The 27336-nt window shown below is 50.1% G+C and overlaps 1 protein-coding gene across 1 annotated transcript; it reads left to right on the forward strand.

Moving 5' to 3' along the window:
- The first annotated feature begins 19904 nt into the window (after window positions 1–19904).
- Window positions 19905–20856, forward strand: LOC127345080 (uncharacterized). The gene is made up of 2 exons (XM_051371534.2): window positions 19905–20111; window positions 20215–20856. The coding sequence occupies exons 1-2, from the start codon at window positions 20009–20011 to the stop codon at window positions 20721–20723; spliced, it is 612 nt and encodes a 203-aa protein (XP_051227494.1). The 5' UTR covers window positions 19905–20008; the 3' UTR covers window positions 20724–20856.
- The last annotated feature ends 6480 nt before the right edge of the window (window positions 20857–27336 follow it).

Here is a 27336-nt window from a genome sequence, read left to right on the forward strand (position 1 = left end):
CCACATGGAGCCTACCACTTCCACAATAGCTACCTCATATGCGCGGGACTACAATGGTACATATATGGGTGTTGACGATGCCATGATCCCACTAGTGGACATGATGAATTGTGAGTGCATGCGTGATATTGATTAGCCTATTGCTAAGTCATATGCTTGTTTCACTCTCCCTTGTGATACTTGTGATACCACCATTGTTGATCATGTGGAAGACGTTGCTTGTGACAATTTGATCGTGCCATGCTATGATAAAAACTTGAACATGTTTTGTGCTACATGCTTGCACTATTCTCCCGTTAATGCAACCAAAATGGCAAACAATTGCTCTTTCCAATGCTCGGTTTGCAAGGATGTTAATATGCTTGTGAATGAGATTTCCCCCATAGCTCTCTCAAATTTTGGAGACTTTGCATATATCCTTGTTGAGCATGTTCCCATGTTTACTCCGCATATTCACCATATCTATTATGATTCTTTGCTTAACGCTAATGGTGATGTGAAAAAAATGGTGCATCATGATGGATGATGTGTTCATATACCATGCACACACGATATTTGATATGGCTATTGTGTATATAGGTGCTAGAATGACAACGTCAACCTCTACGGGGCATGAGTTGACGAAACGAGCTCTAGAGAGCTACCTCCACAAGTGCTTCAACGAGAAGATCGAACCCACCACTTCGACTACACAAGATCTCTCGATGAGAGCACACCGGCATCTTGCTAAGGTGACCTCCTTCTACTTGTGCTCTCTTGCTAAACCCATGGAACATTGGCTACACTTTGAGTGTTGCTTGGCTTTTCTTGTGCTATTGATAGGTGTCTTGAAAAGTGAAGCGACATTCAAGCGTTCGTGTCATCTACCTCCTCTATACATTCGTGAAGATTTATCGTCGAGGACGATTCTTTTTCAAGTGGGGGGGGGGGGGGGGGAGATGATGCAGCCCAACCTTCGGTCTTCACCGCATCATGTGCGTCATCGCCAATGCGTCAACTAAAGGTGAACTCAATCCTCTTTGTGAATTCGCTGCTTACCCTCGAGGATGGTATACTACTTGATAATCCGCCTCGTGTCAATGGTAGGGATACATCGTCACGGATGGAGAGAAGAGAGGGAAGCATGGAAGATCGAGGAGGGAAGGATGAAGTCACTGAAGCATGGAAGAGAAGGAGGAAGAGGAGCTGGAAGCTCCAGGGCCGACACTGCCGCCCTCCATAGGCCGGCACTACAGGCTGGGGGACCCCGGCACTACCGGCCGACACACCCCGGCACTGCCTGCCTCCCCACTCCGGCACTGCCGTCGAGACCGCGACCACTTACAATCTGAACCATTCGATGCCACGTGTATGGCTATGATGTATCTTTGCTTTCCCTAAGCTACCCCTCCTTAGTGGCTCCCTATATATAGGCTCCCACCTCCCGCTTCATTCGGTTAGACTAGGATGAACCAACTTAGGCTTATGCCTCCACCATCCCTAGTGGATTAGGGCAACCCCCTGCTCTCTTAAACACCAATCTTAGAGTTGTATCAATGCACTCCTTATATGATTTATCTCTCGCACTTGTGATTCTACTGCGGTCTCTCCCGGTCTTTCTCTCGTGGATTCAACCTCGTGTCTTTCCCTTGAGAGATTATATCGGGATAGTGGTTCGGGCTATCGGGAGTACACCGGATTGTATCGGGTTGTGTTGCGTGCGTTTACCGTATTCTTCGTCGTGTTCTTCGTGTTCATCCTTTCCTCCTTATGTTCTTGGTCAAATTTGTGAGATCGGGCAACCCACATGGCCTTAGGCCTCATCACCTTTCCTACCATCCAATCTGACTTCTCTTATGGATTTTCTAGTTTATGCTTCCTCTTGCAAAGTAGGACATGGTGGACTTGTTTATCATGTATAATATTTAGAAAGTCACGGTTCCCACCAGCTTTGGCTCGAGCGCAATGCTCGTGTTTTCAACGCCCGGGAGACAACGCCACAACATGTTCTGGGCATGATCGTGGACATGTGGAATTCGTGGGTGACTTGTAGAGGTAGGCGTATAAGAGATGTCCATTAGGGCCGGCGCTCTGCGCCGTGCATGCTCCCTGCCGTCTGCGGTCACCGGAGATAGGTGGTTTCCCCTCTTTTAAGGGCTCTGTGCCCCTCTTTCAAAATTAATACAAAACGCGTCGATCTCCTGCAGATACGCGAAAAAAAGATGAATGAGATATTGATTCCAGTCACTCAGATGATTGTAAGACAGAATTTTCTTGGCACTCTGCTCATAGTCGACCTACAGAAACACATTACTGTTACACATGACTTAAACAATAAAAATACACAATCAACTCAAGTAGTTGAGTTGAAGCTCCGTTTGGGGTGCTAAACTGTGCAATATTAATTATGGCGAGCATTTGATGTACATGGAAAAATTAGTTGGTGTGATTCTAAAGGAGGCTTCTAGTTATCTAATAATTCCCAAAAAACAAGGTAAGAGATCTTATGCTCTTGAGTTCAGGATTCATCCCGAACCTCCCGATACATCTTGAGCTTATATGCATGCTTACTTCTGCTATCAGAATTTTTTTGAAGAAGTGATTAACAAGTTAAAATTGTCCATCCATAGCATTCCTGTAATTTTTTGAAGCCTTGTGAGGCTTTGCTGTAAATATCTAAAATGAAGGGCTTTCTTTGCACAAAAGAATGTGGGGTTAGTTTGTGCCAATTGTTTCTAGCGCTTGTTTTCTTATACTTTTAGAGGTCATGTGTAAGCTGTGTGCGTATTATCATTAAGCTGAAAAGCAGTTTGGTATTAGAAGAGTGAGCACAATTTACATTGTTAACAGGGAAAGAGAGCAGAAGACAAGACACTTAGTGGACGTCCCAATTCACAGGGCAGCTTCATCCTTGATTCTCGTAACCGGGTTGGCGACGGACAGCTGGGCACCATCGAAGACGCATTTGCTGTGCTGTCTCCAGGTCATCTAGGTGGTTCAGCAACACGATGGAGCTAGGGCTTTGCATATTTGCTTTGGAGTCGACGAGTGAGGTGTGGCAGTCTAGAGGCCTGCAAGTCTCCTCAGCCATGAAAGGACCTCATGCTGAACTTGTCGAGATAACGGGCATGCCGACAGAAGATGGGGAGTCGTCTCTAGCTCTTGGCCACGGCGGGCGCTGGAGGTGGGCTGCAGTCAGCACCGGTCTTGGTTCACAACCCAACAGGAAAACTTAACGCGATGTTTCGGTGCCGATGGCGCTCCACTTTCCAAACACCTAAAAATGATGGGTTTGGTGGAGGAAGCTAAAACGTACAGTAAAGGTTGAGTTAAAGTGGCATCCTGTTATCTAATAATTCCCAAAAAACAAGGTAAGAGATCTTATGCTCTTGAGTTCAGGATTCATCCCGAACCTCCCGATACATCTTGAGCTTATATGCATGCTTACTTCTGCTATCAGAATTTTTTTGAAGAAGTGATTAACAAGTTAAAATTGTCCATCCATAGCATTCCTGTAATTTTTTGAAGCCTTGTGAGGCTTTGCTGTAAATATCTAAAATGAAGGGCTTTCTTTGCACAAAAGAATGTGGGGTTAGTTTGTGCCAATTGTTTCTAGCGCTTGTTTTCTTATACTTTTAGAGGTCATGTGTAAGCTGTGTGCGTATTATCATTAAGCTGAAAAGCAGTTTGGTATTAGAAGAGTGAGCACAATTTACATTGTTAACAGGGAAAGAGAGCAAAAGACAAGACACTTAGTGGACGTCCCAATTCACAGGGCAGCTTCATCCTTGATTCTCGTAACCGGGTTGGCGACGGACAGCTGGGCACCATCGAAGACGCATTTGCTGTGCTGTCTCCAGGTCATCTAGGTGGTTCAGCAACACGATGGAGCTAGGGCTTTGCATATTTGCTTTGGAGTCGACGAGTGAGGTGTGGCAGTCTAGAGGCCTGCAAGTCTCCTCAGCCATGAAAGGACCTCATGCTGAACTTGTCGAGATAACGGGCATGCCGACAGAAGATGGGGAGTCGTCTCTAGCTCTTGGCCACGGCGGGCGCTGGAGGTGGGCTGCAGTCAGCACCGGTCTTGGTTCACAACCCAACAGGAAAACTTAACGCGATGTTTCGGTGCCGATGGCGCTCCACTTTCCAAACACCTAAAAATGATGGGTTTGGTGGAGGAAGCTAAAACGTACAGTAAAGGTTGAGTTAAAGTGGCATCCTGTACTTTGTTTATTTGTGCCGATTGCAAGATTGTTAGTCTTAGTCCGAGTAAGAGTAAGACTGTTATTTTATGTGTTGTTTGCAAAACTACTGGTTTGGTTCCGTTAGTGAATGCAGTAATGTATTTGTTTGTTGGGTACCTTTTGCACAAGTAGTGGTCCCCACTTATGAGGATGATGCATTTTATTATTTAAGTCTTCTGTAAGTTGGTGTCTCACATATATTACATAAGTAAAGTGGAGGGAGGGTGAACGCACCGCCAACTCCAAACTTTATAAGTAGGAAAGATAATAAGTACACATTGGTGCACTGTCAGGATCCGAAGTTCCTGGACATGGGATAGATAGGTGGGAGCTCCGATTGGCTAGGAAGAACAAGGAAATAAATCTAAAAACATAAAGACAGGAAAATAATTTGGGTTTTGATTGCTTGATCCTCCCGACCACCCCACTTGCTGTTTATAACCTACAGCAAGCTCAAGCAAGTTACAATTCTGCCCTCGAGTGGACAGTGGGCAGAAACCCTAGTTTAAGGCTAACCTGGTACTTTGACTCCTCAACGCTGGAATTGGTCTCAGCCGTCGATCCTTGCCATGTGATGAACAGATATGGATCCTGACATGCAAGCACCGAGTTGTGTGAGAAGATAAACCTCACTCTCCGCAAGCATCCTCACCCTTACCATATCCAATGGTTGAGTGACAAGGGCAACGTCAAGATACAACATACTGTCACCGTCACCTTCAAGATTGGACCTTATGAGGATACTATTGAGTGTGACGTGGTACCCATGACGGTGTGCCACATGTTGCTTGGCCGCCCTTGGCAATTTGACAAGAAGGCTATACATGATGGACTCTCCAATACATACACATTCAAGGTCAAGGACAAGAAGTTCGAGTTGCGCCCGATGACTCCTAGCCAAATCATCGCGGATACGAAGGCTTTAGCGAGGGCTCAACTCCGCACCCACCATAGTGAGATGAGAGGAGAGGGAGCGACCCACCACAAAGATAGTGAGCTCCACAAGCCATATATGAGTGAGACAAAGAGTGTCCTACTAGCCACCAAGAGTGAGTGGAGAGAGGTCCAAGAGAACCCAACCACCATATTGCACTACGTGCTCGTATGCAAGGGACCATCGTCGGGGACGAACGACTTAACCAACATTCCTTCGTCTTTGTTGTCTCTTTTGAAGGAGTTTCAAGACGTCTTCCCCGACGAGCTCCCTCATGGACTACCACCACTTCGAGGCATAGAACACCGCATCGACCTCATACCCGGCGCTCCGCTTCCAAACCGTGCCGCCTACCGCACCAACCCCGAAGACACAAAGGAGATCCAAAGACAAATACAAGATCTCCTCGCCAAAGGTTATGTCCGCGAAAGCCTTAGCCCTTGTGCGGTTCCCGTGATTCTTGTTCCTAAACCGGATGAGATGCAATGGATGTGTATGGATTGTCGCCCCATCAATGCCATTACCGTCCGTTACCGCCATCCCATTCCGCGTTTAGATGACATGCTTGATGAGTTAAGTGGTGCCACGATTTTCTCTAAAGTCGATTTGCGTAGTGGCTACCACCAAATCCGCATGGCCATTGGTGATGAATGGAAAACGGCATTCAAGACCAAGCTTGGTCTCTATGAATGGCTCGTTATGCCTTTTGGTCTTTCCAATGCTCCATCCATTTTTATGCGTCTTATGAATCACATCTTGCGTCCTCTCATTGGCAAGAGTGTGGTTGTCTATTTTGATGATATTCTCATTTATAGCAAAAATCTCGAGGACCATGTGCAACATGTGAGAGAGGTCTTATGCATCTTGCGTCATGAAAAGCTTTATGCTAACCTCCCCAAGTGCACCTTTGCTCAAAACAAGTTGGTTTTCCTTGGCTTTGTGGTTTCCGCTAATGGGATTGAAGTTGATTCTTCCAAGGTGGAGGCCATCCACAATTGGCCTACTCCTACAAATGTTGGTCAAGTCCGAAGTTTTCATGGACATGCCGGTTTCTACCGTCGCTTTGTGAAAGATTTTAGCACCATTGCCTGCCCTTTGAATGAACTTACCAAGAAGAATGTTCCGTTTGTTTGGGGCAAGGCCCAACAAAATCCTTTTGATGAGTAGAAGAAACGCCTTACCGAAGCTCCCCTTCTTGTCCTTCCAAAATTTGCAAAAACTTTTGAGATTGAGTGTGATGCAAGTGGACTCGGTATTGGTGGCGTTCTTATGCAAGAGGGCAAACCCGTGGCATATTATAGTGAGAAGTTGGATGGCGCACGCCTCAACTATCCTATATATGACAAGGAGCTCTACGCTTTGGTTCGTGTTCTTGAAGTTTGGCAACACTATCTTTGGCCAAAAGAGTTTATCATTCATTCCGACCATGAGTCCTTGAAATATTTGAAAAGCCAACACAACTTGAACAAACGACATGCAAAATGGGTCGAGTTCATTGAGTCCTTCCCATATGTAATAAAATACAAGAAGGTCAAGGACAATGTTGTGGCGGATGCTCTTTCTCGGAAAAACACCCTTTTGCTTACTCGTTTGGATTTTCATGTTTTAGGACTTGAAGAGATCAAAGAACTCTATCCTTCCGATTCTTTCTTTGCACCGATATTTGAAAAGTGCTCCGTTGAATGAGGAGTGGATGATTTCTATTTGCATGATGGCTACTTGTTTAAAGCTAACAAGATTTGCATACCCGAGTCTTCTCTTCGAAAGTTGCTTTTGCAAGAGTCACATGGAGGTGGTCTTATGGGACACTTTGGACATGACAAGACACTCGCGATGTTATCCACTCATTACTATTGGCCAAAGATGAAGCGGGATGTGGAGCGTCTATGCAACCGTTGCACTACATGCCTTCAAGCTAAGTCCACCTCCAACCCTTATGGTCTTTACACACCATTGCCTATTCCATATGCACCATGGACCGATATTAGCATGGATTTCATCCTAGGATTGCCTCGCACTAAGCATGGTCATGATTCCATATTTGTGGTAGTGGATAGATTCTCTAAGATGGCTCATTTCATACCTTGCCACAAGGGAGACGATGCTTCACACATTGCTACATTGTTTTTCAGGGAAATTGTTCGCCTACACAGAATACCGGCAAGCATTGTGTCGGATCGAGACGTCAAGTTCATGAGCTATCTTTGGAAGTCGCTCATGGCAAAGTTTGGAGTGAAGCTCTTGTTCTCATCATCCTCGCACCCGCAAACGGACGGCCAAACGGAAGTGGTCAATCGAAGCCTCTCCACTCTCCTACGCATCCCCGTGAAGAAGAACTTGAAGTCATGGGAGGAGTGCCTTCCTCACGCGGAGTTCGCCTACAATCGAGCTAAGCACAAGATAACATCAAGGAGCCCCTTCATGGTCGTCTACAGCTTCGAACCTTCCACGACACTCGACATACTTCCATTTCCCCTTCATGAGAGGACGAACATGGACTTCGACAAGCGCACCACCGCCATGAAGAAACTACATGAAGAAACAAGAGCGACCATACAAGAACATGTGCTTCATCAAGCCAACCGCCTCAACGCCAAGAAGAAGGAAAGAATATTTCAAGAAGGAGACCTCGTTTGGATCCACCTCCGGAAGGAAAGGTTCCCTCATGAGCGCAACTCCAAGCTCAAGCCAAGAGGAGATGGCCCCTTCAAGGTCCTCAAGCGCATCAACAACAACGCTTACGTCATCGACATCCCGACCTCCAAGTACTTGGTGAGCAACACGTTCAACGTCTCGGACTTGTCACCCTATCATGGAGATGAGGAGGCGCACGAGTCGAGGACGACTCTTTCCCAAGGGGGGGAGATGATGTAGCCTCGCTCACCGACGACGCTACACCAAGACCAACAAGTTCCCCAAGTGGACCAATGATGCGAGCTCGAGTTAAAGCTCTACATGATGAGGTGAACTCGCTCCTCACCACCCTTGATCTTAGCACCCCTTTGGATGGAATACTACCTCATGCCGATGTGCTATGTGTCATTTGGTACAAGGCGCATCAAGACCCCGGAGAGGAGGACACGCCATGGTCAAGGGAAGGAGAGGAGCAGCGGGACATGGAGATGATCACGAAGCTGGACACGACGTCGCTCGAAGCGCTCAAAGGAAGTGAAGAACGCTGGCCGGTCCAAGACCCGGTCAAACCGGCCCCACAACCGGACCATCCGGTCCCTGGCCCGGTCAACCGGGCGCCCGACCGGATTCCCCTGCATCGTACCGGAAGGCAACCGGACGGGAACTTGCGAAGTTTCCGGTTGGCGCCCGGTCGACCAGACTCCGAGACCGGACCACCGATTCTGAGCCCGGTCTGACTGGCCCCAAACCGGATTTGACGGGAAAGACTCACCAAACTGCCTAAGTTATCCACTTGCGTACCTTTTCGCCTTGCTGGCCATGTATGCCTATATAAGTAGCCTGGACCCCTCCTTTACCCCTTAGACTTGCATTGAGCTTAAACACAACTTTGAGCTTAGTCTCCCTAGGGTTACCATCCCTCTGTAATCAAGGCATCCTGGTTGTTGATTTGGATATTGCTGAGTGAGATTCTAGTACAAGCTACTCTCTCTCCCTCATCAATCTCTTCTTCTCCAACCCCAATCTCTCACCGGGAATTCTGTCTCGTGCCTCTTCCGGGTGATTCTATTGGCGTGGTCCATCGAGCCACGGGGGTAAGTATCGGGTGTATCGGGTTGGTGTGCGTGCGTGAGTACCGGCGTTCTTCGTGTTCTTCGTGTTCCTCGCGTTCTCCCACCTCTTCCCTTGGTTTTCGGGGTCAAATCGCGAGATCGGGCCAATCCCGGGATCTTAGATCTCATCAGGGGGCTCTGAGCTTGTTTTCGGAACTGGGCGGAACTTGGGCGGAAGTTCCGGTCCTTGGGGGCGGAAGTTCCGGCTGGATCCTCTTTTCTAGGCGCTGGACAGCATCTGGGCGGAAGTTCCGGTCCTGGGGGCGGTACATCCGGCTGGAGCGCTGGGTCTCCATCTTCTCCATCTTCAGATCCCTCTTCATTGGTTTGGTCTCCACGGCTTGCGTCTTGATCGATGTACCTGATTGAACACAAGGTATTTGCATGAAGTAGCATGCCATCCAATGAGGTATCAAATGCATACGTAGAAACGAGCGAATTCACCTCTTGGTGTATGGCTTTGGCCCGAGTTCGTGTCATTGGGCCACGAGGAGGGCTTGTCGGTCTTGATGTAGTGTCATCCTTGGGCAGGGCTACATCATCTCCCCCCACCTTGAGAAAGGGTCGTCCTCGACTCTATGTTCTCCTCATCTTCATGATAGGGTGAAAGATCTGACACATTGAATGTGCTGCTCACCAAGTACTTGGATGTTGGTATGTCGATGACGTAGGCGTTTTTGTTGATGCGCTTGAGGACCTTGAAGGGACCATCACCTCGGGGCTTGAGCTTTGAGTTGCGTTCTTGAGGAAACCGGTCTTTGCAAAGGTGTATCCACACTAGGTCTCCTTCATTGAAGATCCTTTCCTTCTTCTTGGCGTTGAGGCGGGTAGGTTGGCGAAGTACATTCTCTTGTATGGTTGTTGGTAGTCCATGTAGTCGAATATTCTCCCTAATTAACAATGTACGCATGTGTGAAGCATTAACCGTTCTAGAGCATGGGTTGCATTCATGTAAAGGATGGAATCTAGATACCACACCAAAAGTTGGATAAACGTTATAGGGGATGGAAATGGACTTTGCTTGAAAACACATGGGGCGTTGGATGCATAGAAGCTCGATGTCTCTCATCATCTTGGTTCCATGGTGGTGTGTGGAGAGCATGGTAAGTGTCTTGTCTCGTCCCTTCTCAAGAGGATCATCAAGTTGGTGTTGAGGATTGTCCGGGACGATGTCGGTGCGTTTCTCCAAGCCTTGTAGCGGGCTCCATGATGAAGGTCGTCGTGGTACTCGTCTTGGCACTCCTTCAAAATAAACATCAAAGATAAAGGGAAGGTGAGTTCATTAGTCTCTGACGGTGGTTCCTTGTCCTTACGCACATGGTTTGGTATGGTGTATCAGTTTTCTTGTGTTTCTCTCAACTTGCATTTAGTGGCTAGGAGGACACTCATCATTTTTCCGCTCATTTGTGGCTTGTGGCACTCACTCTCATTTTGGTGGGTCACTCTCTCACCTCTCATCTCATTGTTGGTAATGGTTTCTTGTGCCCTCGCAAAAGCCTTTGCATTGTTTGCAGTTACTTGGCTAGGAGTCATTGTGCGTAGAATGAACGTCTTGTCGTTGACCTTGAAGCTATAAGCATTGGTTGAACCATCATGTCTTGCCTTTTTTGTCATATTGCCAAGGGCATCCAAGTAGCATGTGGCATATGGTCATTGGGGCCACATCACACTCTATAGTGTCTTCATAGGCTCCAATCTTGAAGGATATGGTGACGGTATGTTCAATATTCACATTTCCGTTGTCACTTAACCATTGGATATGGTAAGGTTGAGGATGCTTCCGAGGTTGAGCTTGGAACATAGTTCTTTGCTTGCAAGGTTGTGACAACTTCCTCCATCGATGATGACCTTGATCGACTTGCCATTGATTCCGGCTCTTGTTTGGAAGATGTTGCACCTTTGGTCTTCATTGTGAAATGCATGAGTGGTCAAAACTTTGGATACCACAAGAGAAGGACTTGTATCATTCTCACATAAGACATTCTCATGGTTTTCCAACTCCTCATGTTCAAGTGTTGTTGCGGCTTGCACCAAGGCTTCATATGCATCTTCACTTAAGTAGTCCACATTCCCATCATTCCGAGTTATCATGACTATTGTGTTTGTGCACTCAAAAGATTTATGTCCTTGGGCACCACACTTGAAGCAAGTGATGTTACTAGATCCTGTTGAAGCCTTGGATGACATGGTTGATCTAGATGGCTTGAGACGTGGTCTTCATGGCACTTTTAGTTGGCTTTGTGGGGTCCTTTGAGGAGCTATCACTTGTGTTCATGGTGCTAGCGGAGTCATTGATTGCATTTCTTGCAGCAAAGAAGGACTTGGATTTAGCACTTGCTAGGTCTTCTCTTACTTGGCGCTCGGCCCTTGTTGCTTGATGAAGTAACTCATGCGGAAGATCTTGTCAACCTTGAGTACCCAAGACAAGCATGCATCGGTGTCTTCTTCTCCTTGGAACTTGGGCATGGTGAACTTTAGCTTCCCAAAGATTTCTTCCTCATTACGGTCATTGCGTCTAGGAGGTGGTCTTTCTTCACCATGGTCTTGACGTTTTTGAGGTTGAGGTTGTGGACCTTGAGCATCTCGATTGTCGTTTCTATTTTGTTGATGAGGAGGTGGTCTTCCATGACCTTGATCTTGATCTTCATTGTTGCGGCGGTGTTCAGGCATCACACTTTCTTCACTTGATGCTTGGTGATGACTTGATTCTTCATTTCTCTCAACCTCTCGTGCCCGATGATGTGGTCTTCTACCATGAGGTTGATCATCATGATGGTGACAATTGTCTTGACCTTGAGGGCGTGGTGCCCAATCACGTTGAGGTTGAACAACATTGATGATTTGGCGCTCTTGGTGCGCTTGCCTTTGTTCCTCTTCATTAAGGCGTTGTCTTCTAGCTTGAGCTTCTTGTGCTTGTCTTTGCCTTTCTTGTTCTTCAAGTGCTTGTTGTTCATTGTGGATGCGTTCTTGTTCCCTTACACGAACTAGCTCTTGATCATGTCGTAGGCGTTCTTGCTCTTTGGAATTGAGCATGGAGAGTCTCTTGTTGAAGGAGCTCTTCCTCAAGGCGTTGATGTTCTTGGTCAAGTCGAAGTTGTGCTTGCTCCGCTTCTTGATCTTGTTGTGGAAGCACTTGATCATCCACATTATGGTGACGTGGGTCTTCATTGGAAGCATGATGAGATGGTGTAGACCTTGAGTGGTGTCTTCTATTGTCTTGCCGGTTGAGTTGTTGAATGATAGTGTCCAACGCCGTCTTCATCTCTCTTGTTTCTTGACCTTGTATGGTGAGTGTTGCTTTCAACTATTGGCCTTGAGTATCAATCTTCTCATGGAGGTCTTGAACTTGGTTATTGAGGTCTCTCCTTTGCACTTGAGCTCTTTCTTCATAGCGTAAGGTGGTATCTTCCATCATTGCCTCTAGTTCATTGAGCTTGGAGTGGACGGCTTGAGTAGCTATCAAATGTTGGTGTCGCGTCATCGGTAGTTGGTTACCTTCTCCACTAGACATGGTTACAAACTAAAACAAGAACTATGTTGTGGGGGTTAGGAAACACTACCAAAAGTGTCAAAACTTGCAAACCAAGATCAAAAAGGTGTTTGAAGTCGGAGGACAACCGATAGGTATGCACACACACAAAACAAAAATTCTATATGGTGTTAGGTATGGATGTGGAAAGCCAAATGGAAGAACCAAACGAAAAGTCTATTGTCAAAAGTGGGTAAGGTCCAAAAGTCACAAGTCAAAAGTGGTGATCACAAAAGGCATACACAAGGTGGAACACACGCACGGGACAAAATGGGGTTAGCGCGACCAAGGAAAATAAGCACGAACAAAATTGGTCCTAACGAAGACTACTAGTTCGGTGTCACGCTAAGACAAGAGAGACCGTGGCTTGGTTGCAAAATTGAGAAGCAACTAGATTTACGCAAGACACCTCTCTTCTCTTTTCTCTCTTTTACTTATAAGCTTTGGACTCTTTCGTATATAGGTGTCACTCACACACTATTTTCTTTTTGTATTTTTCTTTCTTTTTCTCACTATGTAAGGATACTACTATCTATGTAAGTATATCACACTTCTTTTGCTTATCTTTTCACAACGAGCTTGCTTCGTAGCTTTGCTCAACACATGCACACTCTCACGGTCGGGACGCTTGCGCAATGCTTCGCAACACTAGAAAGCCACTCTCGATGGGAAAGGTACGCAAAGGAGGCTAGGGCTACAAATTAAAGGGAAAGTTATAACACTTGATGATGGTGGCCGATGATGATCTAGAACTTGCGATGGTGGTGGAAGGTGTCAAATGAACCACTTGGATCCTCGGGGTGTCGTCGTCGTTGTCGATGTTGCAGAAGCTGGTGGTAGCTGAAATGGCACTCAAAACTGAAGTCCAAACACAAAAGGGGTACCAACACGAAAAACGAAGTTAGATGTGAAAATGTCGGACGGGTGGAACTTCTGTTGTCTGGGGCGGTACTTCCGGTCCCGGGCGGAACTTCCGGTCCTGCCGGGCAGAACTTCCGGTCGCAACAGATCTGCGGGCTGTTCGTCGATTTGGGCGGAAATCCGGTCCAAAAAGTTTTGAATTGGCGGAAAATTTGGCACTAAAAGCTATGGGAAGGTGGGGGAGTTGTAGATCAACACCAAGGACAAGTTTCTACTGGAGCAAAACCACCAAAAACTCAACAAATCGCGAGATCCAACCAAGGCCAATTCGGGGCTATTTTTTGGGATTTTCGAAAATTTTCACAAGAATTTTTTTGGGGGTATGGGGTTCAAATCCGTGGAAACCAAGGAGCTCTTGATACCATATGATAAGGTCTGATCCCTAGGGAGGCCCGATCTTCACGGATTTGGGTGGGATTTGTGGGGGAGGTGGTAGAACACGAAGCACACGCAGGGGATCGGGGATACAAACTCACACACACACAAATTGGTTTGTCCTCGTTGGCCCGAACCACCAACTCGATAGAAGTTGCAAGGAAAATATCTTTCGGTAGAAGTCCCGCAAAAAGATCGACGAATCGAATCCAAGGGATCTAGAAGGGTGAAAAGATCAAGGTTGGTGGAAGTGCAAGCAAAAGACCCAACGGTAGAAGTGCAAGAAAAAGACCAACAATTGATATAAGTCACCAAAGAGATCACAAGGATTCAACAAGGAGATCGAGTGATACAAGATCTAAGATCTAGGGTAGGGTTTCCCACGTGGGGGCAAGAGCATGGCTCAAGTTCTTTCCCAATTCAATTCTAATCCCAGATCTGAGCCAACAAGGATATTTATAGTTGGTGGGGCGAGGGGATAAGTTACATGTTGAATGGGGCAGTTTTGAGCTGAAAGTCGTGCGGGCAGAAGTTCCGGTCACTTGGGGCGGAAGTTCTGTCCCGGGTGGAACTTCCGGTCCTAAGGGGCGGAAGTTCCGGTCGGGGCAGTACTTCTGACCAACTTCCGGTCTTGTTCCGAAAACGACCAAATTGCTTGAAGTAACATACCGGGGGCTCTGTGCTTGTTTTCGGAACTGGGGAGAAACTTGGGCGGAAGTTCCGGTCCTTGGGGGCGGAAGTTCCGGCTGGATCATCTTTCGTAGGCGCTAGACAGCATCTGGGAGGCATCTGGGCGGAAGTTCCGGTCCTGGGGGCGGTACTTCCGGCTGGAGCGCTGGGTCTCCATCTTCTCCATCTTCAGCTCCCTCTCCATTGGCTTGGTCTCCATGGCTGGCGTCTTGATCGATGTACCTGATTGAATACAGGGTATTTGCATGAAGTAGCATGCCATCCAATGAAGTATCAAATACATACGTGGAAATGAGCGAATTCACCCCTTGGTGTATGGCTTTGGCCCGAGTTCGTGTCATTGGGCCACGAGAAGATTTTGTCGGTCTTAATGTAGTGTCGTCCTTGGGCAGGGCTACATCAGGTTGGCTCATCTTATGACCGCATGCGCTGATATACTATTGATGCCATCAAGGTTCGAGCCATGTGGGTTGAACCAGCTCTATGCAATGATGTATGGGACTGTCCCCGTTGTGCATGCGGTCGGTGGTCTTCGAGACACCGTCCAGCAATATAATCCGTATGAGGAGGTAGGACTTGGTTGGACTTTTGAAAATGCGGAGGCAAACAGATTGATTGATGCGCTGGGGCACTGCCTGAATACATACGGAAACTACAAGTCCAGTTGGAAGGGACTATAAAGGAGAGGGATGATGCAAGATTTAAGGAGGGTTGCTCCGGTGCTCCCCCTAAATGTAAGTTTAAGAGTCATAGTTAGTTTTTTTCGTGTGTTAGGTCCGCTGAAATCCACATCGAACACTTTGTGTATTGATACGGACGTCGCGTAAGAAGGAAAAAGAGGTCACGTGACTAGTTAACGATCTCATCTGCCTAAGTACCGCTCCACATCGTGCATGCTTTGTTTTAAAATTGTTGATACGTACAAAAAAGAGGTACGACATAACGCGGGCCATACGGATGGTGGAACTACACTAAAATTATGATCTTACCCCTCCCCACCCCCACCCCCCCCCCCCCCCCCGCTTACAAACAGGCCTGGAAAGATCTCCACCATTGTTGTGTTTGACGCTCCCAGTTTTTTTTCCAGGGGAAAAGCACCGGAGCAGAAGTGAGATTTAAGTTGGGACACTGCTGCTAAACGCTATGAGGAGGTTCTTGTTGCTGCCAAGTATCAGTGGTGACTGGTCACTGAAGCCACAAACCCATTTAGGGTTGTCCATTCACAGAGACAGGAAGGCTACAATATGAAGCTCTTGATTGCATCTTGCAGCCCTCTGCTTGCCCAATATCCTAAGTTGACAATGTTGGTGTAAACTGGAAGATGGAGTCTTTTTTTTGTCAGAGCTCAGATTACTTTCAATAAGACACACTGCGAGCCTACTTCGTATGTGAAAGTTTTTCATACATGTAACATGGAAGATTCAGATCTTTTTGAAGAAATGATTCAGCGGTGAAGATCTTGTATTTCTGGAGTGGCCTCCAGTTTCGTTTGTTTCCATGGGACGAGCTCAGTTTGACTGTTGGAGAGCAGCAGAGAGTACCAGCTAGCTATGGAAAGCATTGCTTCATTTATTTGTTTTAGATAGTTACTAGGAAAAGTGCCCGTGCGTTGCATCGGGATACGAAAAAAATCAACTTTTGAGAAATTCATTCCAAAATCGATTTACCCTCGTAATCAATATCATTGCTTAGTATTATGAATCCACTGGTCAAATAAAATAAAATTATCAACTATATAATCTCTCTCAACAAAAGAACTCATCAATGCTAGATGCCTCCGATCTTTACTACGTTTTCTTTTCTTGACGTAAATCGTTCCAGTTCTCTATAGCCATGAAAAGTGTAGTTTACCGAACCTTAATTTATGAGAATCTTAAGCTACCATACCTTACTCCATGTAAAACTCTTGCTATTTATACATAGATTTCACGAAGCAACTTCAATCTGCTAACATGCCCGATTCATCTGCATGCCTCGAAGGTGACAAGAAGTAGGAGCATTTAAAAACCTATAACTTTAATTGATCTTAATTGTTCTTCTCCAAACTTTCAGAAAGAACTTGTTTGTCCATCTAAAACAATGCTACAAAATTACTTTGAACCTTCCTTTCTTGCAGCAAGATTACACATCTAAGAAGTAGTTGGTTTTAGAAGAGAGTCTTCTCGAAGATTATTCACTATAAATCAGCGACAAACATCACGCAGAGCATCAGAGGAGCGTCGTGGTGGTCATGCGGCGACTCGTGGTCATCTGCCTCCTTCCTTGATCTCCTTGATACCGGCAGGGGTGCCGACCATCCCTTCTACTTGTCCTAGCTGGTGCCCCGGGCAACGCCACAACGTCTTGCCCGACGCACACCCTGCACCGCTTCCACTTCTGAGTCCGGCGCCACCACCGCACACCTAGTTGCGTTGTGGGGAATCTGGCGTGCCGCCCCATATTTCTATTTCCCTATCGCCAGCGTGGCAACCATCAATAAGTGCGCAGGCTAATGTTACTCGGCGCTTGTGTTGCTGACCAGGGGCATGGTTGCACACTGGTAGAACTTCTAGGAGAGTCGACTCGTTCGCTTTGCAACCATTGAATCACAATCTCCTAATGTTGCGCGCGTACATCTTCTATCTCACGGTTATCCATGATGACGAAAGCGGGCCTCACAGACATGATCATGACCCCATCTCGGCGACGACATCAAGTCCGCAATGTGACCCTGGACTGCTCGCCTTTGATGACGGGCAGTATGGACGTCTGCTCCAACATCTCTTTGACCAAGCCAAACGCCACGACAGAGAACCAGAGGAGGATGCCACAACACGCACTTCTGAAACGTGTGCGCGAGGCGTAAACAATCGGGCCTATCTCCGACGGAGCTGACTCATCGTGGCGCGATCGGCCGTCCGATTCTGTTTCTCAATGTGGTCATTGCCTCCATCGTTGGGGTCTCCGCTCCAGGCAGCCCATCAGCCGAGCAGCCAAGATCGCGAGAGAGGCACAGGAAGGAGGGCACGGCGCTGACATCCCGTCGTCACGGACAAAGTAAAAGCTTCGGTCGATCAATCGATTCTGGCATGTTTAATATAGGGCTTAGGAACGTGACCGGGCGAGCAAGTCCTAGTTCGTAAGCACCACGTCTTGGTATCCTGCTCGTATAGGTTCGTAGACATAATTACGCGTTTAACGCGACCGAGCCGGCCAGCAAGTCCAAGTTTGTAACCACCACGTCCTGCTATCCAGATCATATACCATGTTTGACATACTTGCTCTAGACCGTGTCTTGCTTGGTTTACCAACCGGGACTGCTTGAACCAGATAGGTAGAAGGTGTTATTCGGTTTTGGTTAGAAGAAAGAAAAAAAACAAAAGTGTACGATGATATTTCTATATTATGCGGTGGGAGGGTAAATTCGTCTAAAAAAATATTAGACCGCAAGAAACTTTATTTTCTTTATTATTAGGTATATATATAGATATAGATAGATTACTTGGTGTTTACAGAGGCCAATAGCTGACAGGCAAAAATAATATAGTTCTGGTGATTTGCTTTTCAACTCTGGTACAATACGAAGTATGGAAAATGGAAGTAACGTCTAAGAAAAAGAGAAAGGATAGAGAAAGCAAGAAATATCTTCTCCTGCAGCAGTGTTATAATACAGTGAGAAATCAGGAAACAAAGAGGTTAAGATATATTAAAAAAATGGTCAATATATTTATAGATTAGTACACCTTGTACTAAAAATTTAGTGCAATTTCACGGTTGAATTGGTGAAATAAGTATTCTACTCAATCCACAATCTCACATGGAGTATACATTATTAGCTTCAAATAAGCGCTGCAGATGTCAGAATTATTCAGTACTCAGTGCAAACCAATCAAGCAATAACGCTGCAGATGTCAGAATTAGATCGAGGCAAGCTCGTTGATCGTCTATTCTTTCGGTCAACTGCCATTTCCCTCTCTCATTGATACAACATCACGTGATTTCAGAAGTAAAGCATGACGTGAAGACAACCAGGAGGAACTAAGCGACATGGTCTGACCGGTCAAAATCCCCAAACCAGAGGAACCACGGCATTGATGCGCTCGACTACGGAGTCCAGCAGTCCACCGCGGCGCTCAACCATGGCGGCGTCCATGGGCGGAGCTCGATTACGCAATTCGGACAAGTTAAGTAGCAGCCGGCACCTAAATCACTTCCAGACGCCTCCTCTCTCCCCCATCTCATCCTTCCTTCGGCATTTCTCCCCGGCGCCTGACACCAACATCTCATCCTACCCGCTCCACCTCCCAGAACGCTGCCGTCCCCCTCCATCCGTCTCTGTCCCCGGAGTGGATGCAAACCTGCTGGATGGTGGTCGAATCGGGGAGGAAGGGTACGCCTCCCCACCTTCCCTGTTGGTACCGACGGGTGTATGAAGAAGAACGGAAAAACTGGAACAGGGGGCAGTGCGGGAACTCGTCGTTGACCGTGTCCATGATGCTCCACGGAAAGTACCGGCCTCCCTCGGTGGTACATCGCCCCCACCGGCGAAGGCCGCTCGACTGTACATCGCCCCGACCGGCGAAGACCGCTCGACTGTACATCGCCCCCACCGGCGAAGGCCGCATGTCCCTTTCCCTCTTGTTTTGCTCCCGCGTGCTCGCGACTGGACGGCGCCCGGCCAGATCCGGGAGTCATCTCAGCTTTGGAGGATGCGATCTTTCCGGGAGCTCGCCGCGGACGTGGGATTCAAGAGAAACTAATAGGAGAGCCGGGAGGGACGGGGGCGGGACGGAGGCATCACCGGCGAGCGGGCCGATTCCGCGACGAATCGCTACAGGGTGCAGGGGTGTGGGTGTGCCAGCGACGCGTGAAAAATATCAATATCGAACCGTTTCATGACTTACCGGTGGCGTTGGTTGTAATATGTAATCTAGTGGGGGGTAAAGTTGTCAAAAAATGACGGACGAACAAGAAACCTTATTTTCTTTATTATTAGGTATAGATAGGTCGCGCTTCCATCTGGGAATTCTGCTGTTCGTTTCATGTCATGTAGATAGATAATTAGCATTTACCCCATTTTGTTCGGATGCGGTGATCATGCAGGGGTTTCCCTGTAATTGGTGTAATTTTTAATCATCCGCTACTAGTCTGAGCTGAGGCGCTTATTATGCTCTCTTGCTGCTGTTGTACCATGCTTGAGTCTGGCTGGATGTAGCGTGAGGCTTGGCCGTTGCCCACTGGAGCAATGCAAGTTTCAGTGAAATATAAGGCCATCGTCACATAGGTGTTGCCAAGCCCGTAGGAGATGCCAGATGCTGTGACTAGGAAGTCGGTGGTCCTGCACGCGAGACAAGGTATCGCCATTCTCCTGTCTGTGTTCCCCTAACTTCATTCCCTACGCCAAAAGAGATTCTTCCTCTTCCTGTCTCAGGGCACGACAACTCCAACGACCCAAGTGTATATAAATGAGCATAGACTCATAGCCTTCCCATTCCCAATCAGGCTAACTTCCATCTCAGCAAGCCAAGGCGCCAACCAAGCCACTGCTACTGCCATAGTGCCCTGTCCATCTGAATCAAGCAGCACGCCCTCAAAGCAACCGAGAGATACCATGGATGCCACCACCGGCCGCGCTTACGAGGACTTCGTGCCTCCGCACAAGATGGTCACCGAGCCGGCGACCCACATCCTCACCGTCGACCTATCCTCTGCAGGCACGCAATGCATTTCTTTGTCGCGCGTGCTTTCAGCGTGCTTGAGATTTTTTTTTCCGTGCGTGCCGATTATTTATGGTAGACGTGTACTGTCTTGATGCAGGGTACAAGAAGGACCACATCAGGGTGCAGCTGGTCCGGAGCCACGGGCTGGTGGTCGTGCGCGGCGAGCGCGCCGTCGCGGGCAACCGCTGGAGCCGCTTCCGGCTGGAGTTCAGGGTGCCTGACGGCTGCGATGTCAGGGGCATCCACGCCAAGTTCGAGGGAGGCGTTGTGCGGGTCACCATGCCCGGGATCAAGACCGGGCCTGCAGCCGCGGTCGGCGGCAAGCTCCCGGAGCCCGCTGCCGGCGTTCGAGACGATCGAGGAGGAGACAAGAAGGAAGACAAGAACGTGCAGAAACAGCCGGAGGAGGACCGTGTGGTGAAAGATGGTGGCCGCCTTGACCATGGCGCCGGCGTTGTCGGAGGAATGGAAGCGCTCGCTGCACCAGCGTCAGGCCGCAGCTACAGCTACCTCCCGGAACGTAGGATGCTCCTGACCACCGTGGTCGGCGCGGTGCTCGTCCTGTTTAGCCTTGGCATCTATGTCAGGTACAGCTTCAGGGCATGAGCTGAGACACTGCAGCGTATCTGCATGGTGTTTGGCTTCTCGACGTCAGAGCAGGCCAGCGGAGATAAACCAAAATGTGATGAATTAATGATTGGCGCCATGGCTAACCGATGTGGAAGCAAGTGTGATACTAGTTCTTCCAAGCAGTGCTTGAATTGACTAATTATAGTATCATAAAGAGGTAATTGCACCAGACATACATAAAGTTGTCATTCATGTGCAAATTCATACAACTTCTTACAACTTGTCATGCACCAGTACAAATAGTTGTCATTCCGGTGCAAAAACATACAAAACCAATCAGAACCTGACACTTGTCCGCCATACTGGCTCTAGACCATCTCAAAGTCTTCAACAGAACCCCCTTAAGTTCCACACAAATTGCATCGCAGGCCTATTCGCCTAGGCTCTGGATATTTACGTGAAGCCCCCATTCTCTTTTTATTTCTTGGCGCTGTACCTAGCTGAACTATGGCTGACCTCCCTTGCGCTGCGTCGTGATGGGAAGTTGCCTTATTTCCACGACCGTTACATTTGAAGTTTCACACATACATCTTTCACTGAGATCCCCTAAATGCTTTCACTGTTATCATCATATCTCTTCCTATCCCATGGCTGAGGTCATCTCTAACGTGGCGACACCGTCCGTTTACGACCACGCGAACCGAAAATGTATATGTACCCCATTCCAGCGGCCGATGCATAGTGTTCGACCCGTCCGCCAAGACGCAAACGTGGCTCAAATATACGGTATGTTTGCGTCTGCGCGGACGTCGCGTGGACAACGCGGTCATCCGCACGTTTCTCGCACGGGCCCGCCTGACAGCGGCACAGATGCTTCGTCTTCAACGCGGCATAACTTACGAGCGGCACGCTGTAGCTTTTTCAGGTCCGCGTTAATGGCGCGCCTCGCTTTCCACGCGCGTGCACTGGTGGGTGGCCTCGCAGTTGTAGGACATTGAAGGCGAGATGACGTCCGGTCCATTTAAAGGTTTGCTGGTGCCGCCCATTTTCTCGACCACGCCATTGCCAGACTCCGCAATATCCACCCGACTGACGCCATGGGGAAGAAATCTTGGCCGTTCCGCAAAACCAAGAACAACCACGAGGCTAGTGACTCGCAATCCAGCAAGAAGTCGCGGGTCGGGTGGTACAAGTGCCCGCCTATGGGAGGAAAACCAGTCAGTGCCATGGCCAGGATGCTAGCCTGTCTCGAGGAGACTGGTACCTCAACTCCAGGCGCATGTCGGTCCCTTCCGTGCCACGCGAGGGCCGAGAGCGCCGTGACGAGTTGCACCACCATCGAGCCATCTTGTCGGTAGATCTTTGAGAAGATCCGGCGTACACACTCAACTCCTACAACACGATCTCGTTCAGGATGTGGAAGTTTGACGCGCGCCGCAGAGCGGGACACCTCGGTGACCTCGACTACTTCGACCGCGAGATCGTCGCGAAAGAATACGCCAACGACAATGACGACAACGAGGACGATGACAACGTTGCCGTCGAGACCGAGTGCGAGACCTCGTCGAACGGTCATGTTCAGGGCGGAGACAGTGACCACGACAACGGCGGGCCGGCGTGGGATCCGGAGATCCAACCGCTAGACATTAGCGAGGAGGTCATTGCCATGGCACTGGCCAATAGCAAGCTCGCTATGTGGGACATGCTCGCCATTCAGCTTCGCGAGTGTCGCGAGTCGGCGCTCCCGCATGGAAGGCCGGCGACTACTCCGACCACGCCGACGCATTCCAATGACCGCGAGCCAACTCCTGCTCCTTCAACGGTCTGGGATCCGTGGCCACCTTCACCACAGCATCCTGCGCTGCTGACGGCATGGCCGCAGTTGCCACAGGCTCCCATTCCTCCTCCACCGTCGGCGTACCAGCTTCCGTGGCGGATGCCGGAGTTCATCGACCTCGTCAATGACGACGAGCAGTAGCCCATAGCTAAGTTTTAGCAGCTTTGCTTGCCATTTTAAGTCTTTTTTATGTATTTTTATTAATGTAAATTATGGGTTTATCAGTGGGAAAAAAATTATGCATCGCCCCGCTGGTGACACCTCTAGACGCAAACGAAAGCGCGATCGATTTCGACAATTTGACTCGACTCAAACTAATGTTTTGCGTATGTTTTTACGTTCGAAATGCGTCGATGCGCTGAGTCTATTGCATTGGTAAAAATTTGTGATTCAGGGCAGGGATAGGAGCGGTGACATTAAAGTGACTGATCAATTGAGCGTGGCTGGTCCACTTTGATATGGGATTAATTAGGAATATAGCGCATCTCAAAATAAAAGAATCTCTTGTTCAAAAAATATCTCTGGTGATACGTACGTCCCTGTAGGATTTCGCTTCGTCACGACGTGTCCTACTTTCGTGCAGTGATCACTCAACTGATTGCACTAACCTACATTGGAGTTAAAGGATCATATCTGGGAGACCACGTGCGAGGTGTCGAGCAGCAGCTACACGAACACGCTCGCGGCGGACGCGACAGATAGCTGCTCGAGCCCGGCGCGGAGGTGTCAGAGCATCCCCACTCGTTTGGGCTTCCCACGCCCAACTCCGGCGAAATTTTCGTACGGATTGGAGGAAGATTTGGCGTGGGGAGGCCCATTTTCCCAGCCGCGAGCGCAGGATGGATGCAACGTAATACGACGAATTCAGACAAAATAGGCGAATTCGTTCAAACATAAGCGAAATTTAATGATATTTAACATATAGAGGCGAGTTCGTACATAAATAGGCCGAATTCGTACATATATTTAAATTCGGCGATTGGCAAACTAATACTAAAACTAAAAGCGGCCTCCTACATGCCTAAATGGCGGTAGAAGGTCGTGTAGTCGCCGCCGTCGTCGTCGTCGCTGGAGCCGGCGTCGTCCTGGGGCGGCGGCGCCTCGTACCAGCGGCTCGTGCCCTGGCCAGCGTCGCCGGCGCGTGGAGGCGACGGCCGGTAGATGTCGTCGTCGCTGCTCTCCTCGAGCTTGATCACTTCCACAGGCGCGGCGTTCCGCGAGGACGACGGTGCGGCGGCGCTGGCGGCGAGTTGTCGCGCGGCGGCCAGATCCAACATCCGCCGCTGCCGCTCCTCCTCTGGCGCTCCCGGTCGCGCACGGACCACTCCAGCCAGCGGCGTCGATGGGGAGGGTGTTGTCGGCGGGCACCAGGTCCTTCAGCGACCTGGCGATCGCCTCCGCCACCGCGGCGTCCTCCGCGCGCTTCGCCTCCTCCTCGGCGAGCTGGTTGGCGGCGGCCGCGGCGGCCTGATTCTTCGCCGTCTTCCTCTTCCGCCCGCGTTGCGGCGAGGAGGGCTGGTCGCGGATGACGAGCGCGCCGCTGCTGCGCCCTCTGGTCGGCGGTGGAGACGCCGGCTCCTTCTTCACGGTGGCCGGAGACGGCCACTCCCTCTTGACGGTGGCCGGCGTCGACCCGCCGGACCTAGACGCCGATCTCGATCCCGACGACGAGGAGGATGGCGCCATCCTCCTCGGTATCCAGGAACTACCGCGCCGGCGCGACACGGTAGCCGCCACCGGCGGCGGCATCCCCAGGACAGGGGAGTTCCCGTCCTCGATGTGCGCGAGCACATTCTCGAGGGTGCGGTTGGGCGCGCTCCACCATCGGCGGCGGCCGGCGGCATTGTTCCTTGCCGGAGGAGGAGGAGGGCCGTCGTAAGCGGTGAGTTCGCGTTCGTACCTTCGCCGGAAGAACGCGATCCATGCTTCGTGGTTGTCGGGGTAGAAGCGCGGATCCACGCACTGCTCGTCACTGAGAGTGGCGAGCACCTCCTCGGGATCGGCACGCCGCCTGCGCTCAGCCTCCAGCCTCCCGGCGCGCGGAAGTCCGGCGGCGCAGGGTAGCCCGCCGCGTGCAGGAGTCGCCCCTCCCATTGGTGGAGAGAGCGGCGGCCGAAGCCGTTGTTGGCCGCACCGTCGTTCGCCATTGCTGGTTCCTTCGAGTTCGGGGATGATTTGGGGGAAGACGAGCGAGGAGGTGAATGCGGGGCAGCCGGGGTAGTTCGGCGATAAATAGCGGTAGGCGCGCATGAAACCGAGGCGACGGCATTAACTCGCCGCGTGGAAGCTACGCGTCCGGCGAATGCTGACCGGCGGCAGGCTTTTACAGCGCGCGGAAGACGATGCGATGAGGACGACGATCGGTGTCTCTCGCCGACAAGTTGGGGCCACCAGACGCGCGGGAACGTTTCGCGCGCTTTCGTTTCGTCCGGAGTCCCCGAGCGCTCCCCGGGGGGCCGGGGATGGCGTGGGCTCGCCAGATGGATGAAGGGCCAAATCCGGACGAAAACGAGGAACCGGGGGCGCGACTGGGCCGAATTACGCCGTCCGGATGGAAAAAACGCTCGCCGGGGGCCTCGACGGGGGCACGAGTGGAGATGCTCTCATACCCGGTATCTTGGGAGATATAGGCCTGGACGTCATGGACCATGGGCCTGGTGGTCTTGGGCTAGCAGTACCGGTGGATGCCAACAAAAAGAGAAGCGCATCTGAAGGAAGACATGGAAGAATAGAACTGAAGCCGGGTTGCTCCCGTTTCCTCTCTCTCGTCCCCTACCTCTCCGGTGGCCACTCTCCACAAGTGGTACTATTCCCCGGTGGCCACTCTCCACAAGCGGCATTATCCTCCTCCTCACGCTCCAGCGATCTCCGGTAGCAACGGGGTGTTACACTTGGTATCAGATTCGGGCGATTTATGGGCGCTCGTGCTGTGTTCATGGGTGTCTTCCATTGTCATACCCGGTATCTTGGGAGATATAGGCCTGGACGTCATGGACCATGGGCCTGGTGGTCTTGGGCTGGCAGTACCGGTGGATGCCAACAAAAGGAGAAGCGCATCTGAAGGAAGACATGGAAGAATAGAACTGAAGCCGGGTTGCTCCCGTTTCCTCTCTCTCTCGTCCCCTACCTCTCCGGTGGCCACTCTCCACAAGTGGTACTATTCCTCGGTGGCCACTCTCCACAAGCGGCATTATCCTCCTCCTCACGCTCCAGCGATCTCCGGTAGCAACGAGGTGTTACACTTGGTATCAGATTCGGGCGATTTCTGGGCCGCTCGTGCTGTGTTCGTGGGTGTTTTCCCCTCTTGATCTGAGTTGTAATTCCAGGGTCGGGTCGCGCTTCGGGGGATCTCAATTTCCATCGAATCCATCGGAAGTGCAGTAAATCATCGCGCTGGTCGCTCGATTTTGCTGCGGTTCTCCACGGCACCGGTAAGATCGCTCGATGGGAGAAGCCGCAGAAGAGACTCGAGCGACGCTCGACAGGCTGCAGTCCAGCCTCGACCTCCTGCGCGGTGTGGTCACGGGGATCGACACGACCCAGAAGCAGATGCGTGCGCAGCAGGAGATTCAGGCGGCGGCAATCGAATCGGGTGCGGACAAGCACGACGATACGGCGCGTATCCTGCAAGCACTACTCGTCAAACTGAACCTAGTCGAGCAAGGCACGATGAATCGTCCACCTCCAAGTGCGGCAAAGCCGGATTCATGCGCCGTCTTCACCACGGGACGGCGACCACCCAGCCGTCCTCACCACACTGGGTGGGCGACACGGCGAGCGCGACATCTAGCGGCGCAGTCCACAGCAAGGGACTAGCATTTGATCCTCGTGGCGTTGGATTTCTAGGCGGTAGTGCGGCGGGTGGCGCTGGCTGCGGTGGATTTGGAGGCGCTGGTGGAGATGGTTTGGGTGGCGCAGGTGGCGGTCGAGCACGAGGCGTAGGCGGCAGTGGACTCCATCAGGTCGCTGGTGCTGGTGCTACGCACGCAGATGTCATCCTCGATCCTTTCATGCCCACAAGGTGTTCGACATTGGCACCCACCGCAGCAACCATGTTGTTGTCCGTGCAGGGACGCGTACCGGAGGCTACCAATTCTTCGTCGCCCCCAATCATCTTGGTGAATAGGGCCGTGGCTGCTGCTGCTCTACGCGCTGACGAGTTCCTCTCTTACGCCACGCCCAGAAGCTATTCGACAGTTGGCTCGGCTTTCAGCGTAGGCAGCACCCATGGTGTGGTGGCGCTTCCGACCAGTGACATAACGCATCTCCCTACGACGACCTTGACTGGTTTGGGGAACATCACTTCGGAAGGTGTGGGTGGGAATGATCCTGCTGCACGCACTCTGGGAATCGACGCCAACATATCTTTTGAGGTGCTGACCTGTGTTGGAGGTTTCTCCCTATTTCACGAGTTTGAGCAGAATTCTGCAGATGAGGCGTTCAATGGTAGTCATCCCAAGGATGTGTTGTGGTATGAAGAGTTTGCGGACTGCGTCATCACTCACATTGGCAGTTCCTCTCTGTTCCTAGAGCTAAGTAGAGGAACTAACCAAGAGCTTCAGGGTCAGGTGGATCCCAATCCTGGATTAGGGGTTCCACGTGTTTCTTGTGGCACAATGGTTGATGAGATCTAAGATCCCGGGAGTGGCCCGATCTCGTGATTTGACCACGAAAACCAAGGGAAGAGGTGGGAGAACGCGAGGAACATGAAGAACACGAGGAACGCCGGTACTCACGCACGCACACCAACCCGATACACCCGATACTTACCCCCGTGGCTCGATGAACCACGCCAATAGAATCACCCGGAAG

This window comes from Lolium perenne, chromosome 1 (genome assembly GCF_019359855.2).
Source record: "Lolium perenne isolate Kyuss_39 chromosome 1, Kyuss_2.0, whole genome shotgun sequence".
Taxonomy (NCBI): Eukaryota; Viridiplantae; Streptophyta; class Magnoliopsida; order Poales; family Poaceae; genus Lolium; species Lolium perenne.

Bases quoted from the DNA above. Each gene is read 5' to 3' on its own strand.
- LOC127345080 (XM_051371534.2), top strand. From the start codon at position 20,009: ATGGATGCCACCACCGGCCGCGCTTACGAGGACTTCGTGCCTCCGCAC. The intron at 20,112-20,214 runs GCACGCAATGCA...GTCTTGATGCAG, and splicing joins CGTCGACCTATCCTCTGCAG to GGTACAAGAAGGACCACATC.